Here is a 15059-nt window from a genome sequence, read left to right as displayed (position 1 = left end):
TCAGGTTAAGTGTGGATGCAGATCTGAGTATTATCAGCATAAGAAGCTGATCATCAGTTGCTCAGAGATTGGAAAGCAAGATAATGAAGAGAGCAGTCGGCCAACCTATTGTGGTCAACTAATCGCCAATTTCAAATTTAATTGGTAGCGATGGCTACATTGGAGTGAAGTGATAGGTTTGATCCATTGAGCCACACACAATCCATTTTTCTTCCAGAAACCAGCCTGATTAGATGATGACATGTAAAGAAAGGGTTTCCAACTATTGCCATTTGTTGTGTAATAACAAAGGGGGCATATTTAACTTCCGTGTCTCAACTGCTGCAGGTCAAACAGAGTGAAAGACCTAAGTCAGAGGCCCAGGTAGGAGAGCAGTTCTCTCAGACCATCCAGCCCTCGGTGAGCACTCACTTCCGGGCCATCCAGCGACAGGACTCCTTCGAGATGGATGTGGCACCCGGGGAGAGCTTGGAACAAGATGGCAGTGTGACAGTCCTGAGGCCCGAACCCAGAGTGAGACCTCCAGGGCTTCAGATCCCAGAGGAGAGGGCACATCACGAGCACCCAGAGCCCACTCACACCACATGTTCTGCCCTGGGAGAAAACGACCTCCAACAAGCACCAGGCAACCTGGAGTTGGACAACGCAGGCCCGCCACTGCCAGAGACACTACATGCCGAGGGGATCAGTACCCCAGGGCCTGCCCAAGAAAGCAGATCTGAAACAGCAGAGCCCTCAGCAGAGACCTTGGCAGTGCAGGATGCTAGACCTGACCAATCAGTGAAGACACTAGAAGGAAGTGCTGAAGGGCAGACAGGAAGTGTGGACAGGCTGGAGGTGAGTGGTGAAGCAGGGCTGACGGAAAAGACGACTGTGTGCCCCCAGAGCAGTCAAACCACGGAGAACGTCGGGGTCACAGAGAGCTGTGAGCCAGGGGAGAGTTCAACGGGAGAAGCTGGGCTCACTTCTTCGGAGACCGCCATGAAACCTGAATCCCAGGAGAAAAAGAAAGGTACACAAGGCACTCTTCCTTTTTCTTTTTTCAGCTGACATAATGTTGTGTCTGGAATGTCAAGAAGCATGCTGAGAAGGCCAAGAGTATCTAATCATACTTAACTCTGTACGTTTCATAACAATCTGCCAAGTCAATGTGTGCGGAAAAGATCAAACACAAAGCAGGCAGTAAAATTAAACATTGAGAAAGGCCACAGATTTAAATCGGCATCTGGAATTACAGACAGACTCAATTCCTTGACAGTCATGTGAAGACAATTCCTCACCCTTTGTGCTGGGACTTGCTCTCTAGTCCCCTTAATGCAGCTGAAACTAGGGTGAGCTCTTGTGGCTCAGGTGAATCCGTGTGGCTCTGGTGTTGGAGAGCTTTCCGAGCAGCCTGGCTGCCAGATGCGTTTGCTGCCAGTTCATCTTCCTCGTTGGTTAGTAGTTTTGACAGACTTGCTGAAGATGATGCCTAAAAGTATGTCTTTCCTCCCAGCGGAAGCTGCTTTGCTGTTGGTTCAAGACGATGATTGAACCTTCTTCCCCCTCAGGTAAACGCAGCCAGCACCTGGGCCCTGCAGACATCTACCTGGATGACCTGACCAGCCTGAACCCGGAGGTGGCAGCCCTGTACTTCCCCAAGAGGTACGGCCCCCCACTGCTGCCTTCACTCCTCGCCTGTGGTCCTGTGGCCGAGGGGGCAGTTTGTGAGCAGACTCTGCATTTCCTGCAGAGACTCGAGGCCCGGACTCAGGACACGGCTCGACTCAAGTCCGGTTCTGCTTATTCTTGGAAATTTAAGGCCCTACTGTTTTGTAACATTTTTTCGGAGAATTTCATTTCTGTGCTGGCTGGCTGGAGGTGGTCTTGAATATTATTTTTTAGGATAGGGATCGGTAAATCCCATTCCCAAGAGCAGCAGTGTCTTGGATTTCATTACACCTTGGATTGGAATTTCTTAATTGAGCTGGTAATTTGAATTAAAAATACGCAAATCATCTTAAGCACTTAAAGACCTTTAGGAGTCCATATTGTCCGAAAAGTAGTTTTTTTCAGAAAAAAGGAACGAAAGTTACTTTTTTACAACCTTATTAATTACTTATTTACAACCACCCTCTATAATGTTACAATCCAAACGATGTTCCACTCTCAGATACTGACTACGGCCACGTATGAGGGGTGACCATTTCCTGTTTCTTGTTTCCTGTTTGCAGTGACAGTGAGATGGGCGTGCGGGGGGGGGCGGACCGAGGATCGCTGTCCGGTACCCAGTCGCCACAGTCGGTGGGCAGCGGGGCTATGGACAGCGGCACCGAGTACCTGTCCGACTCCACGAGCGACATGCCTGAGGTCACCATGTCGCTCTGTGGCAGGGTGGTTGATACCAGCCTCATCAACAAAGGTAGCGTAGAGGCAGAGGCAGAGTCAGCTGTCATTGAAACAGCCAGGTGACAATGTGGTCAACCAGGAGATTTAAATTCACTTTCTTTTTATCACTTTAACAACTTGTTTGTGCAAATTAAGTAGCTAAGTTAGAATGAATACAGTCAAGGACAGGGGACCAACTCCAAGGAAGAATTTGCTTTGCTACTTCCTAAATTGGAAGGCCCAGTGCAAGTCCAGCTTAATGTTGGAGCTCTTAAAAGCAGGAAGTGTTACTGTGATGAGAAACCCCCACCTTACCTTACCTTTGGGTTTATAGAAAAGGATACTTATGCAGAAAATGCACACTCTTCAGCTTTTGTATAATCGCATCCGGTCTCGATCAGTTGGAACACCCACTGTGTATAACTGATATCCAGACTGGTTTAGTCAGCGGAGTTACAATTGATGACAGAGGGGTTTTTGCTTTGAATTGCTTTTGCCTTGGTTGTCAGACTGTTCAGCCTACAGTCTATAAGTATTGTTTTGCCTTAGAACAGTTTGGTTTTTACCAAAACCAAAACCTGGAGTGTGCATGAAGGATTCCTCTTTCTCACCAGGAGAATCAGTACAGAGTTTTGCAGCTGTTCTTCTGCCTGATGTGTTAATCACTTCAGTCGGGAGCATCCTAATAAAGCCCTAAAAATAAATGATTGCATGATTTTTGCCTTACCAAGATAATAATAATAATAATAATAATAATTGCTTACACTTATATAGCGCTTTTCTGAACACTCCACTCAAAGCGCTTTACAGGTAATGGGGACTCCCCTCCACCACCACCAATGTGCAGCCCCACCTGGATGATGCGATGGCAGCCATAGTGCGCCAGAACGCTCATCACACATCAGCTATCATTGTGAGGAGAGCAGAGTAATGAAGCCAATTCATAGATGGGGATTATAAGAAGGCCATGATTGGTAAGGGCCAATGGGAAATTTGGCCAGGATGCTGGGGTTACACCCCTACTCTTTTCGAGAAACGCCCTGGGATTTTTAATGACCACAGAGAGTCAGGCCCTCGGTTTTACATCTCATCTGAAGGACGGTGCCAGTTTACAGTATAGTGTCCCCGTCACTATACTGGGACATTAGGACCCACATGGACCGCAGGGTGAGCGCCCCCTGCTGGCCCCACTAACACCTCTTCCAGCAGCAACCTTAGGTCTCGCATCCAGGTACTGAGCAGGCTCACACCTGCTTAGCTTCAGTGGGTTGGCAGTTGTGAGTTGCAGAGTGATATGGCTGCTGGCTAAGATGCATATTGAGTTCCCCATTGCACCTGTGCTAGTCTTTTCAGTCCTGGGATTAGACATTTGCACACTGTTTGTGATGATCAAACTGATCTGGCCTTCACTTCACCGGTCTCTCAGAAGTGGGCAAGTGTTTCTGATCTTTGATCATAATGAAACCTACATTCAAGGAATGAGACAAAGATACCGGTTTTTAAAAAGGTATTAATTAAAATAATGAATTGAAAAGAAGCGTTGTGTCCAGACTGAGTCACATTAGTGTTGTGCAAAAGTGCACAGAAGTTCTCGGCAACAGTGTCATGTTTGTTAGCTCTCTGAATTGGTTAAATTGTTTAATTTAAGTTTTCCTTTTCTTCTTTGTTTCAGAGAAATTTATGGAGCACCTGGTCAGCTTCCAGGACTTTGTACAGAACCCTGGAATCATTGAGGACCCCAATCTTGTCATCTGCATCAACTCGAAGTCAGTCTTTTGCAAGAATTATAAACAAAATAGTATATTCATTAAATTTATTTTGAATATCCAGACTTCGAGGCATTCTCTGTCACCTGCTCATATTTCTTGGTTTATCAGAATTAGATGATTTAGGCAAAACAAAAGTATTTAAGGGATTTTTTGTTTTTCAGGTTGGCAATTGTTGAGTAGTCCTCTGTGAAGTAGGTTTTGGTCTCAGGTGACAAATTCATTTTCAAAACAAGTTTTTTTTCTTTTCAGGTATTATAACTGGGCTGTTGCTGCACCAATGATTCTGTCAATGCAGGCTTTCCAGAAGACCCTGCCAAAGGTACTGTCGCTGCTTGAACCTAAAAAACAGACAAGGCATCATTTCTCTGAGAAACAAATGATGTCGAAAGCCCCGGGTTAAAACCAAAGTGTTTTTCTTCCGATGTCATCAAATCTATACATGGATTTACTAAAAATGTACTTTTGTATTATACTGTACTCCTCAGTCATATCAAATCGCATGGTTGCAAATACAAATTGCTCGACTGGAAAGCAAAAAAAACAGTTTCGACTTTGCTTTCCCAATACCATCTTCCAGGTCTTGTAGTTGTCCTGGGCAGTTTGTTGCTTTAGTATAAACAGAAGTTTGAAAACAATTCTGTCATGAGTGGGCTCTGCCTCACCATGCCCTGCACTGAGACTCTCACCCTCTCCCCCTGTGCAGAGTGCTGTGGACAAGCTAGTGAAGAACAAGATGCCAAAGAAGTCTGGAAGGTGGTGGTTTTCCTGGCGTCGGAGAGATCTGGACACTAAACAGGTACAGGACTGGGACCTCACTGCTCTTCACAGCTCGGGAATACCAGGCCTTCATGTCCAGCAATAATCGGCACAGGAAAAGAGTGCTTTAACAGGATGTTTCCCATCCTGTTGGATCATGTGTTGATATTAGTTGAGCTACCCATCCATCCATTGGGTGGAGCGATGGTACTGTGGCTAAGGATCTGTGCCTGTGGCTGGAAGGTTGCCGGTTCAAATCCCGCAGCCAGGCAGAGGAATCCTACTCCGTTGGGCCCCTAAGCAAGTCCCTTAAACCCAACTGCTCCAGGGGCGCCGTATAAATAGCTGACCCTGCGCTTTGACCCCAAGCGTCTCTCCCTGTCCGTGTGTCTCATGGAAAGCAAGTTGAGTATGTGAAAAAGAAAAATTCCTAATACAAGAAATTGTATATGGCCAATTAAGTGATCTTATCTTATCCCAATGCCAGTAGTTTCTGAGAGCATCTTTCAGAGGAGGATCTGAGGGATGGAGCCTGTAACTGAAGTAGTGCTGGACAGGCTGCTTTTCCTTGACAGCTGTCTTCAGACTGTCACTGGTGCAGTTGGCTGCTGGGCTCCATAGTAGTTGGTTCCCCTTAAAGATGAAGCTAATTAACACAACAAATGACAAAATCAGGCACAATTGCAGAGAGCGTGGGTACAGTACATGGTTCTGATGCTGGAGAGCAGCAGGCACTTGTCTTTTTATTCCAGGGAACTCGGAGTTACATATGTAACTAATGTCTTACTGAATTGAACCAGTTTATCCACAATGTCAAGGAAGTGGCCAGCTGAGAAGGAGACATCTCAACCTAGCTGAACATTGGTCATCAAGAAACATGGCTAACGAATTGAGCCCAGTAGTACAAGCAGACTGAAGAGAAGCAGCAGGAAAACGTGTAGGACATTTCAGTTCTGACTGCAGATCCTGTTTTTTCAGCCCGAGTCGAAGGAAGGCAAGACCGGAGAGCAGATGAGGACGGCCGTGGCTGATGGGGGAGCCACCTCCTCTCAGTGAGCACTGCGCACTCTGTACTGCTGGAGGGGTCTCTGTGTCCCCAGTGTCTCCTCAGTCTGATCATGCTCTGAGCTCCGGGCCACGGGCCTAACCTTGATAAATTGTCTGCACTCTTTATCTCCGCAAATGCTGTTGGGATATTTGTAAAGTCAAAAAGTTTAAAAAAGCTTTTTTTTTTTTAATCAGTGTTTCCTATTGTGGGCATATCTGAAAAATGTGAAAGCCAGCATAGGGTGTCTCCCCTCCCTCTCCTGACAGCTCTTATTCACTGTAGGATCTAGAGTTACTTCACAAAGCATTTTTTAGTACCATGTGCCAAATTATTTTTTTTTTGCAAGTCAAAAACATTCTCCTGACAGTGCGAGAGTGTTTTTGACCATCTAAGGTGGTTCGGAGTACAGCTGCAGATGTACACAAGACCCTCTATTCTGAATCGGCTGATTCCTGCCTTTTATTTGCAGACCAAGCCAGTGTCTAGTATACAGTGTCTTGTATACCACAAGGCCAGGAGTGTCTAGTCCTGGTCCTGGGGGGACCAGTGTGTCTGCAGGTATTCTAGAGCTCTTCAAAGCAGCTGCACCTAAAGAGCTGGGAGTAACTGAAATTCCTCTCTTTAAATGAGCTGATGCAGGTTGTTAATGCTGAGTTGAAATGGAAAGAGAACCTACAGACGCACCTGCTCTCCAAGACCAGGGCTGACCGTCCCCGTCTTGGGCAGACGTGTGGTTTCAGAGCTGGAGGAAGTCGTACGACTGCAGTTCTTGAGCCCGGACTGACCGGCTCTCGTCCCCGTTGTCTTAGGGCTAAGCAGGACGGCTCGTCCAGCGAGGACGACTTGGGATCAGCCAGGGAACTGCGGCCGGGACAGCCCATGAGCACATCACATTGCATCAGCCAGATGTACCGCAAGTCCCTGCGTCTCACCTCGGAGCAGATCGTAAGCCTCCTTACTCCGTCTAAAGTGCTGCAGTCACGCTGGGGGGCCTTGAACACCTTCTAGTTTCTTAACCGTCTTGGTTTGGATCTCTGCTTGTACTTGAGCAAGAGACAACATAGGAAGTGTTTCATTATTTTTATTGCTCATCATGTCATGGTTTCATAAATTTCATGATCCACTCATTGGTGGAGTTTGGCAGTCAGGGGCCTCGGTGCAAATATTTCTATGGGCCCTTCCTCCTCCCCTGCCGCAACCTGGTGCGGTCATAGAGCCGACTCGCTCATCTGAAATTCATCCTCCGGACATCGCTCGCCCCAGAGTCTGCAATCCTTTTGGTATGATACAGTATGCTGCTTTACTTGTCCGGTTGCATTTTCCTTCTCCGTCAGCCGGATGAAAGTCGCCGGACTCCAGTTCGCTGCCCGTGTGGCTGCTGGAGGTCGCTGGAGTGGCGATCGTGTGGCTTGTGCTCGCTCTGTTCAGTATAGCGTTTCGCTAGAGTTAACAGTGGCTCCGTGTCCAACTGCTGTTGGTTGCAGCCCAGAAGAGTCTCCATTTCAGTCCCTTTGGTGGCTCATGAATGTCTAGTCAATTACATAAATGTATTAAGTAAGCTTCAATTACATTTGTTGTCTGTACAACAAACCCCAGATCTAATCTTGGCCATAGACAAGTTCCTTTTATTTTGTTGGGATGCAAGGATTCAAGGCTCAGTCCAGTGAAGGTTTGAGATGAGTTTAGTTGTAAGGAAACTTCCAGAGAACACTGAAGGAGACATAGACAAGGTGTATTTTCCACAGTGCCCCAAATTGAAACAGTTTTACAGGGGTTTTTATTATTTTTCATCATGTTATCACCATGAATGGGGGTGAAAGAGTCCAAATTCTACTTATGGTCCAATGGCTATTCTTGATGTTGTCCCACCTTTCAGCTTTCACCTTTCTGTGGTGTCACATTCAACGGCAGGTGTCTGTTTAAAATTTCCTCAAGCAAGGTTTGGAGCAATGACCCCAGGCCAGAGTCAGATTGCTACAAGTTTTCCAGAAACTATGTGAATATCTAGTGATTCCCACGAGAGAGACAAACCTTCAATGTTAGTAAAGGTTACAAGTGAATTGCAGTCAGTATCAGAGAATAAAAATTTCTTGTCACCTCACTGTGTCATGCTGCCTTAGAGAGCCCATGTTTTGATGTGGGGGGCTGCAGTGAGGTCCCACTGACTCCTCCTCTAGCTCTGCCAATGTAACCACATGTAACCTGTGACTACTGATGGGTCATGGGAGTGTTGCTGTAATTCCACTTGTCGTCCTGCGCAGGCCCGCCTGAACCTGCGAGAGGGGGCGAACGAGATTGTGTTCAGCGTGACCACTCAGTACCAGGGCACCTGTCGGTGTGAGGCCGCCATCTACCTCTGGAACTGGGATGACAAAATCATCATCTCCGACATCGATGGCACCATCACCAAGTGAGTGAAAGTTCTTGGCTCTTGTTCTGTCGGGTCTCAATGAAAGATGCGTGGTAAGTAAAGTTAAGGATTTTTTCATGCTTTCAAAAGCTTGAAGGAAAATTAAAGTAAAGAACAGCAGAACAATGTGCAGTAAAACCCTGGTACTTGCCATCACGAGTCTGTACCCCTGAGTATCTGAGTTTTATCTGCTGGGGCGGAGTGGTGGCACTGTGGCAAAGGATCTGCGCCTGTGGCTGGAAGGCTGCCGGTTCAAATCCCACGGCCGGCAGAGGAATCCAACTCCATTGGGGCCCCTGAGCAAGGCCCTTAACCCCAACTGCTCCAGGAGCGCCGTACAGGTGGCTGACACTGCGCTCTGACCCCAAGCTTCTCTCCCCGTCTGTGTCCCAGCAAGCTAGGGTATGCGAAAAGACAAATTCCTAATGTCCAGAAATTGTATATGGCCAATAAAGTGATCTTCTCCGCATTACAGATCCGATGCCCTGGGCCACATCCTTCCTCAACTGGGAAAAGACTGGACTCACCGAGGCGTTGCCAAGCTGTTCCACAAAATCCACCAGTGAGTGTCCAGGAATCTGCATCCACTGCACGGAGGCACGACTGACCTTATCAGTGTGCTGTGTTTTACTAGATCTGTTCAATCATTGATTTGCTCCTCAGCCGAAACCCGGGCTTCACTGTTGATCCAAAACTAATCCAAAGAATATGGTACTATAATGAGGTTTGCAGCTATATGCATTGCACCAACTTGTTAAGCAGTCGAGGACAGCTCAGTGCTGTGATGCTGCGTGCTGTTGACTCAGAGCAAGCACATACTGCTTCGGGTGTCTGTGTACAGTTTGCCTGTTATCCCCATGTTCACATGAGTTTCCTCCGATCTCCCAACGACACGCTGTAAGTTCTTCCTTTTCTCCATGACTGTGCGGTTGGTATCCCACTGTGGTCCTGCACTGTGCCTCCTGCTTCCGAGATCTGCTGTGGCTTGCTGTGATCCTCACCAGGACAAGCAGCTTTCTGAGAATAGATGGATGAAAAATTAGCAAGTAACCTTGTTTGAGAGAAATACTCTGTGCCCAAACAGCCCATCAGCCCTGTGTACTAACAGAGCCTTGCATTTGTTTTCTGCCAAGGAATGGCTACAAGTTCCTGTACTGCTCAGCACGAGCTATTGGCATGGCTGACATCACCAAGGGCTACCTGCAGTGGGTGAACGACAGGGGTGCCGTCCTGCCCAAAGGCCCCGTGCTGCTGGCTCCAAGCAGCCTGTTCTCCGCCCTGCACAGGTGAGCTGCCCACACCTGCCCTCCTGGAGGGGCTGGCGCGGTGCTGACCGTCCTCGTCTGTCCTGAACCGAGATCTCTGCTTCAGGGCTGAAGAGGGAATCTGTGATCATGAATTCTTCAGAATATTAGTTGTATCTTCTTCTGGGCTTTAAGCATCTGATGAACAGATTTAACGGACTGCTTTAAAAAGATATGCTTGCAGGTGATGTTTCTTTCATTTTCAGTTTTTCCTCCGAAGATCAGCGCAGATAAAACTTCATTTCTCTGCAGAGCCCAGGGCAACTTTTAGAAGAACATGTGGGCAAGAGGATCATGTTCAGAAAATGCATTTAATTCTTAAATCAAGTAAATACAGTCTAAGTAGGGAGATGTGTCAGCATGCGTAGGCCGCAAAGGAACAAGTACAGGTTTATTTCATGCTGAAAAGTGAAGAAAAACGCACCGTTTGGGCAGTGGAGCCTTCTTTGGGTGTTCTTGTGTTTCTCTTCTCTTTTACATATTAAACACAGTCTAGTTCAACATTGTTGACTGCAGCTGTGATATTGAAGGGATGATTGAGGGTCAAATTCACCACGTCTGGCTCTCTGTTGTGACAGGGGCAGCAATTGAGAATACCGCGGCTTCCCCACAAACTACTGATCTCTTTTGCCTTTTGTTCATGACAGGGAGGTGATAGAAAAGAAGCCAGAAGTCTTTAAAATCGCCTGTCTGACGGACATCAAGAACCTCTTCAGCCCACAGAAGCAGCCCTTCTATGCAGCCTTTGGCAACAGGCCCAATGTAAGCTGGATTTCTGGGCTGCTCAGGGGGTTCTCGGTCTGAGAGGAGCCTGTAGGGGGCGCCGTGTCACCGAGCAGAGATTGTGGGGTGCTGTTCTGTATTTCAGCTTCATTATCTGGCATCTTATACGTTTGAAATTCTCAGCTTGAGTTCCAACTTGGATTTTCAGTTATCATTGTGGGTGGAATTCACCCGGCTCTTCGCTCTGCATTTTCAATGGCTGGAAAAATGAACTGGCTGCTGTCCTTGTCTTTAGTGTTGCTGTGGTCATCATCTCGTCTGGTGTACTCTAAATAAACACTGTGCGAGTTCTTAGTTACCAATGGCTTTGAAATAATGTTATGTAGAGTGACATTTTGGTGATATCTAATACATTCTTAATGTTTACATATTGTTGTGAAGAAACAATCATTTTTTCTACTCAGCATTACTTGTCGTTGAATGTCAAAGCTGTTTTCCAAGATGTCTCTTGTGCTTGTTGAACATGCATTTAGCAGTCCTGCTTCATGCCTGTGAGGGAAGAGCTTAAAAGCAGCGCAGCTCTGTGTGCAGTTTGAAAGGATACAGTTGGAGTAAAGGTTTTGTTGAACCATCAGTGAATATAGCACATAATGAATATGGTGTTTTAGTGAATTCATCATTTTAGGACACAAGAGATCCTCAACAGGTGACTGGATGGATATAGATCCTTGGCTCAATAAGCTACTAGCAAGCAAATGAGGGCTCCTGTCATCCAGTAGTGTTTTTACATCCTAAGTTTTCCACTTCTGCTCAGAACTGATTTTCTCATCTTTCCACTCAGGATGTTTACGCCTACAAGCAGGTAGGAGTTTCAGAGTCGAGGATCTTCACTGTCAATCCCAAGGGAGAGCTGATCCAAGAGCAAACCAAGGGCAACAAGTCATCGTAAGCATCTGGCTGTTCTCAGTCAGGCTCTCGGTATAATGACTTAAATCTGCAGCTGCATGTGTGATAAGTATCCCCACCTGTCCTTGTCATACCTAGACCGTGAGCTGTGTTTTAAAGTGTTTCTTTATGTTTATCTGTCACTTTGACTCCCAATGGATTATCCCACTAGGATGACCTAGCTAGGATATGAGGATGATAACTTTGTCCATGATATGCAAAGAAACCTACAGAGACTAATGTGCTACTAACTAATACTACTAATACTAATACTGCAGCACAAACCTCTTTTTCTATTCTATGCAAAAAACAGAGTTACTCCAGCAGAGAAACACACAATGAGTCACTAGTGGAGCTAGGCTAGGAGTATAACATTTATTTAACAAGCTGAGGGGTTCATGTTTGATTAACCTGTGGTCTCTCTTTCTGCGTCTCAGGTACTCTCGTCTGAGTGAGCTCGTGGAGCATGTTTTCCCCGTGCTCATTAAGGGCAGGAACTCATCCTTCGACTGCCCAGACTTCAGCCAGTTTTCCTACTGGAGAGAGCCTCTGCCAGCCCTCGACCTCCGCGACCTTCAGTAGTCTTCTGTCTGTGCCACCCCTCCTGTAGTCCTGTGCGGCCACGGGCTGTCCCCCCAGTCTCCGTTCCCCTGCTGCAGGTCTCCAGGGGTCACTGTCCTGAGGAATCTCAGTGAGGCCTCATAAGTTGTTGTTTTTTTCCCAGCATGCTGCTTGCAGCTCTTCTGTCCGCGACAGCCCAGAAAGCCCACAGAAAAACAGACAAAGGCTCTGAACTGGATCCAGGTCCTCAGAGAGGTGGAACTTTTTGGCCGCAACAGGGCAGATATGTCGGTTTGGCCCGAGAGCAATCTCCTGCCTCTCTCCTTCAGTCTGTACTGCCCAGCCCACCAGGGACAGTGGTGTGTTGACCTTCCTGTGTCTTATCTCCTGCAGTAGACAGGCAAGAGTTGTTTTTTTGCTGTTGACAATCCCAGGTTTTCAGGTTTGTTTTACAGATAGCACCTTTTTTTTTACTGAAACTGAATTGTTTTGGGATGTATAAAAGGTTGTTGTTTCGTATCAGTAGCCTCTACAGAAGCAGAAAGTAGGTGCAAAAAATCCTTGGTATAATACTTTTATACCATCTGTCGGGATTGTTTTAAAGTGTATTAAGTGATTCCCCCCCTACTTACAGTTTTGTAAGTAGTTCACAAAACTGTCTATGAGTCAGTACACGAGTGTAGTCCCAGTCTTTAACTATCGTTTTTGCTCTACGTTCTGCTCAAACGAAGAATAATTGATGAATGAGATTCCAGTCTCATGAATTGAAATGAATGAGTGAAACTTTTTCTTGGAAATGCTATAAAATAATATAAATGCTATAAAACATCTTGCTAAAAATCTAAAGAAAATGGCTACACAAAGAAACTGGGCCAAACAGAACAACTGGTCTGAGCCTTTCTTCCCCAATACTGGCACAGAACATAAATGGATGTACGCTCTCTGGCGCTGCTACAATAAACTACTATTCCTGAGAAATAAATACGCACAATGTTCCATAATTGCTGCCCTTTTGTTCAGTTGAAAGTATGTTGATGTCTAATCCTGAAGCAGACTTGTTGCACAGGTCTGAAGATACAGTAACAATTTGGTTTGAGGTAAACCGAGACGGAAAGTTTCGTGGATCGACTCTGTAGTCTGGTTTCTTTATGAAAGGTGAATCGTTTTTCCTGCACAACTGCCATGCTACCTGCTACACTCGTAGAGTACGTCCGCAGGGTCCAGCAAGAGGATTCAATGTGCAGAATTGACGAGATAAAACGACTAAATTTGGTTAAATTGGCAGCAAAGACTGGAGCTGTAGTGAAAACATCTCTTGTCTGAAGACCTTCACCTGTGCCGTTTTGTAAAGCCAAAGCATAAGCTTGACTAAACTGCAGGGATCGAAGTGGAGATGCGAGGCTGTCGATAAAAGTACCTAGTGATGCCGACACTGGTGTGCGCATCAAACCAGCCCCCAAATCCACATCGGATACTCTCAGGGACACATCCCAGGGAGCCGGAGCAAGAGCCAGCTCTGTGCGGGACTGCTGTGTTTCCAGCCTGCTTTACTGTACGAGCTCAAGACCATGAGTTCATGAGACTATCGCAATAAAGGGCTTTATTTCAAACGCAGCTGTATTGCATTGGTGTGTAAAGCGGAGGACTCTTCTTCTTGTGTGAGACGATGTCAGAAGAGTTTGCAAAACAAGGACAGCCTTTCAAACGTGTTCCCATCCCGAGATTGTCATTTTAAGAACTATCGAAAGATTGCGTGCAGTGGGCTTCAGCAAGTGTGATCTCTCCCTGTTGTGTTGTGGGGGGCTGCCTTCCTCCTTAGAGGAGAAATACTGAGAGTGGAAATATCTGATGCACTGGGAAGCTGAATCCAGGATTTCTCTGGCAAGAAAAGACACAAGTATTGACCCCCTTTACACTTTGAGAACAAGGAAGAGTTCATTGACCAATAACTATAGTTCAACAAACATGATCGTGGACTGAATGGATTCCACTATTTGTGCAGCCACTGCTGTTGTCAGGCTGACTTCTTTGTTGTCATTCAGACGGGAAGGACTGTCCAGGTACTGAACATTTCTTTTTCTTGTAACTGCGGAAAATGTAGATTCAAGAGTGATTTCTTTGCGCAGGGTTGCACATTTAAGTCTATGAATACAATTTTGACACTAACAGAAAAGTTGTTCAGTCCGGTGAACTGGCTCTGGGTAAACTGTTTTCAATGTTTACTAAAATTTCATATGCAAAAAAAAGGAAATATTCTGTTATACTGTATTCCTTAGCTTGTGCTAGATGTTCTGTTTTTGATTACTGAATCTCCTTTTTATTTATTTTTTCTTCTTTCTGATACTTTTCACAGTTTATATATATTCATTTTCTAAGTTCTTGAGTAATAAACTTTGATTAAAGAAAGACAGCATTGTTTTCTTTTTATCACACATTCAGTATAAAATCCTCCTGGCTACAGTTAGACAGACCTCTTGATTTCTGGGTTGTAGAAATGAACAGTAGTTGAACATGCATGCAGGGCCTGTCTGTAAGAAACTGAAGGCAAAATAGCATGTCCCAGTGTAGCATCACCTTTGTCTTTACCTTCCTAATCTGATGATGTTATAACTTAATTCAGCCCTTATCCCCGGAGGTGCCTAATTTTGGTATAGTTCAAAAATAATGGTGCGAGTGTGTGAATGCTTGTGTCTGTGTGTGCCCGGTGATAGATGTCCTGTCCAGAGTGTATCCCGTTTCTTGCCAAGATGGGCTTCAGCTCCCCCAAAGTATTAGGTAAAGCAGACAGAAAATGGATGGAAGGACAGGCACCCATAATGCAAATACTGTAAAATGTTTATTCCATGGCATTGTAAACAAAATTTACATTATATTCTGGTTCAATGTGTATTCACATTTCAATTTTACAAAGTTTTTTTTTTAAATAAGCCATAATGTGTGGAGGTAGATGGGGCGAACTGTTTATCTACTGGCCTAGAGGCGTTATCATGAAGCCAGAAAAATCCTTCACACTTACCGAGAGGCTTGAGTTAAGTTCTATAGTCTCGTTCGCCACCAGTTCCCTTCACGAAAATCCATCATATTAATACCCAGGTCCTGACCTCACCTTCTGTTTCTCCTCGTTTCTGTTGGCTGAACATCTGCTGCTATTACACCTCAACAGTGCCTGTCTTGAG

The 15059-nt window shown here is 45.8% G+C and overlaps 1 protein-coding gene across 4 annotated transcripts in view; it reads left to right on the top strand.

The window, feature by feature from the left end:
• Nucleotides 1-14289, top strand: part of LOC102684619 (phosphatidate phosphatase LPIN2) — a 35411-nt gene extending 21122 nt beyond the window's left edge. For all 4 annotated transcript variants that reach the window (XM_069179347.1, XM_069179348.1, XM_069179346.1 and 1 more), the window contains 14 exons: nt 328-1012; nt 1551-1644; nt 2214-2401; nt 4040-4133; nt 4386-4455; nt 4840-4932; nt 5871-5944; nt 6750-6885; nt 8202-8350; nt 8826-8912; nt 9484-9636; nt 10302-10416; nt 11219-11322; nt 11760-14289. In XM_069179347.1, the coding sequence (XP_069035448.1) occupies nt 328-1012; nt 1551-1644; nt 2214-2401; nt 4040-4133; nt 4386-4455; nt 4840-4932; nt 5871-5944; nt 6750-6885; nt 8202-8350; nt 8826-8912; nt 9484-9636; nt 10302-10416; nt 11219-11322; nt 11760-11904 (2187 nt within the window). In that variant the 3' untranslated portion in view covers nt 11905-14289. The remainder of the gene's footprint in view (nt 1-327; nt 1013-1550; nt 1645-2213; nt 2402-4039; nt 4134-4385; nt 4456-4839; nt 4933-5870; nt 5945-6749; nt 6886-8201; nt 8351-8825; nt 8913-9483; nt 9637-10301; nt 10417-11218; nt 11323-11759) is intronic.
• Nucleotides 14290-15059: the final 770 nt, after the last annotated feature.

Source organism: Lepisosteus oculatus, chromosome 16 (genome assembly GCF_040954835.1).
Source record: "Lepisosteus oculatus isolate fLepOcu1 chromosome 16, fLepOcu1.hap2, whole genome shotgun sequence".
NCBI classification, from domain to species: Eukaryota; Metazoa; Chordata; class Actinopteri; order Semionotiformes; family Lepisosteidae; genus Lepisosteus; species Lepisosteus oculatus.
The sequence above is the reverse complement of the archived record's forward strand: the minus strand, read 5'-3'. Positions and strand labels throughout refer to the sequence as shown.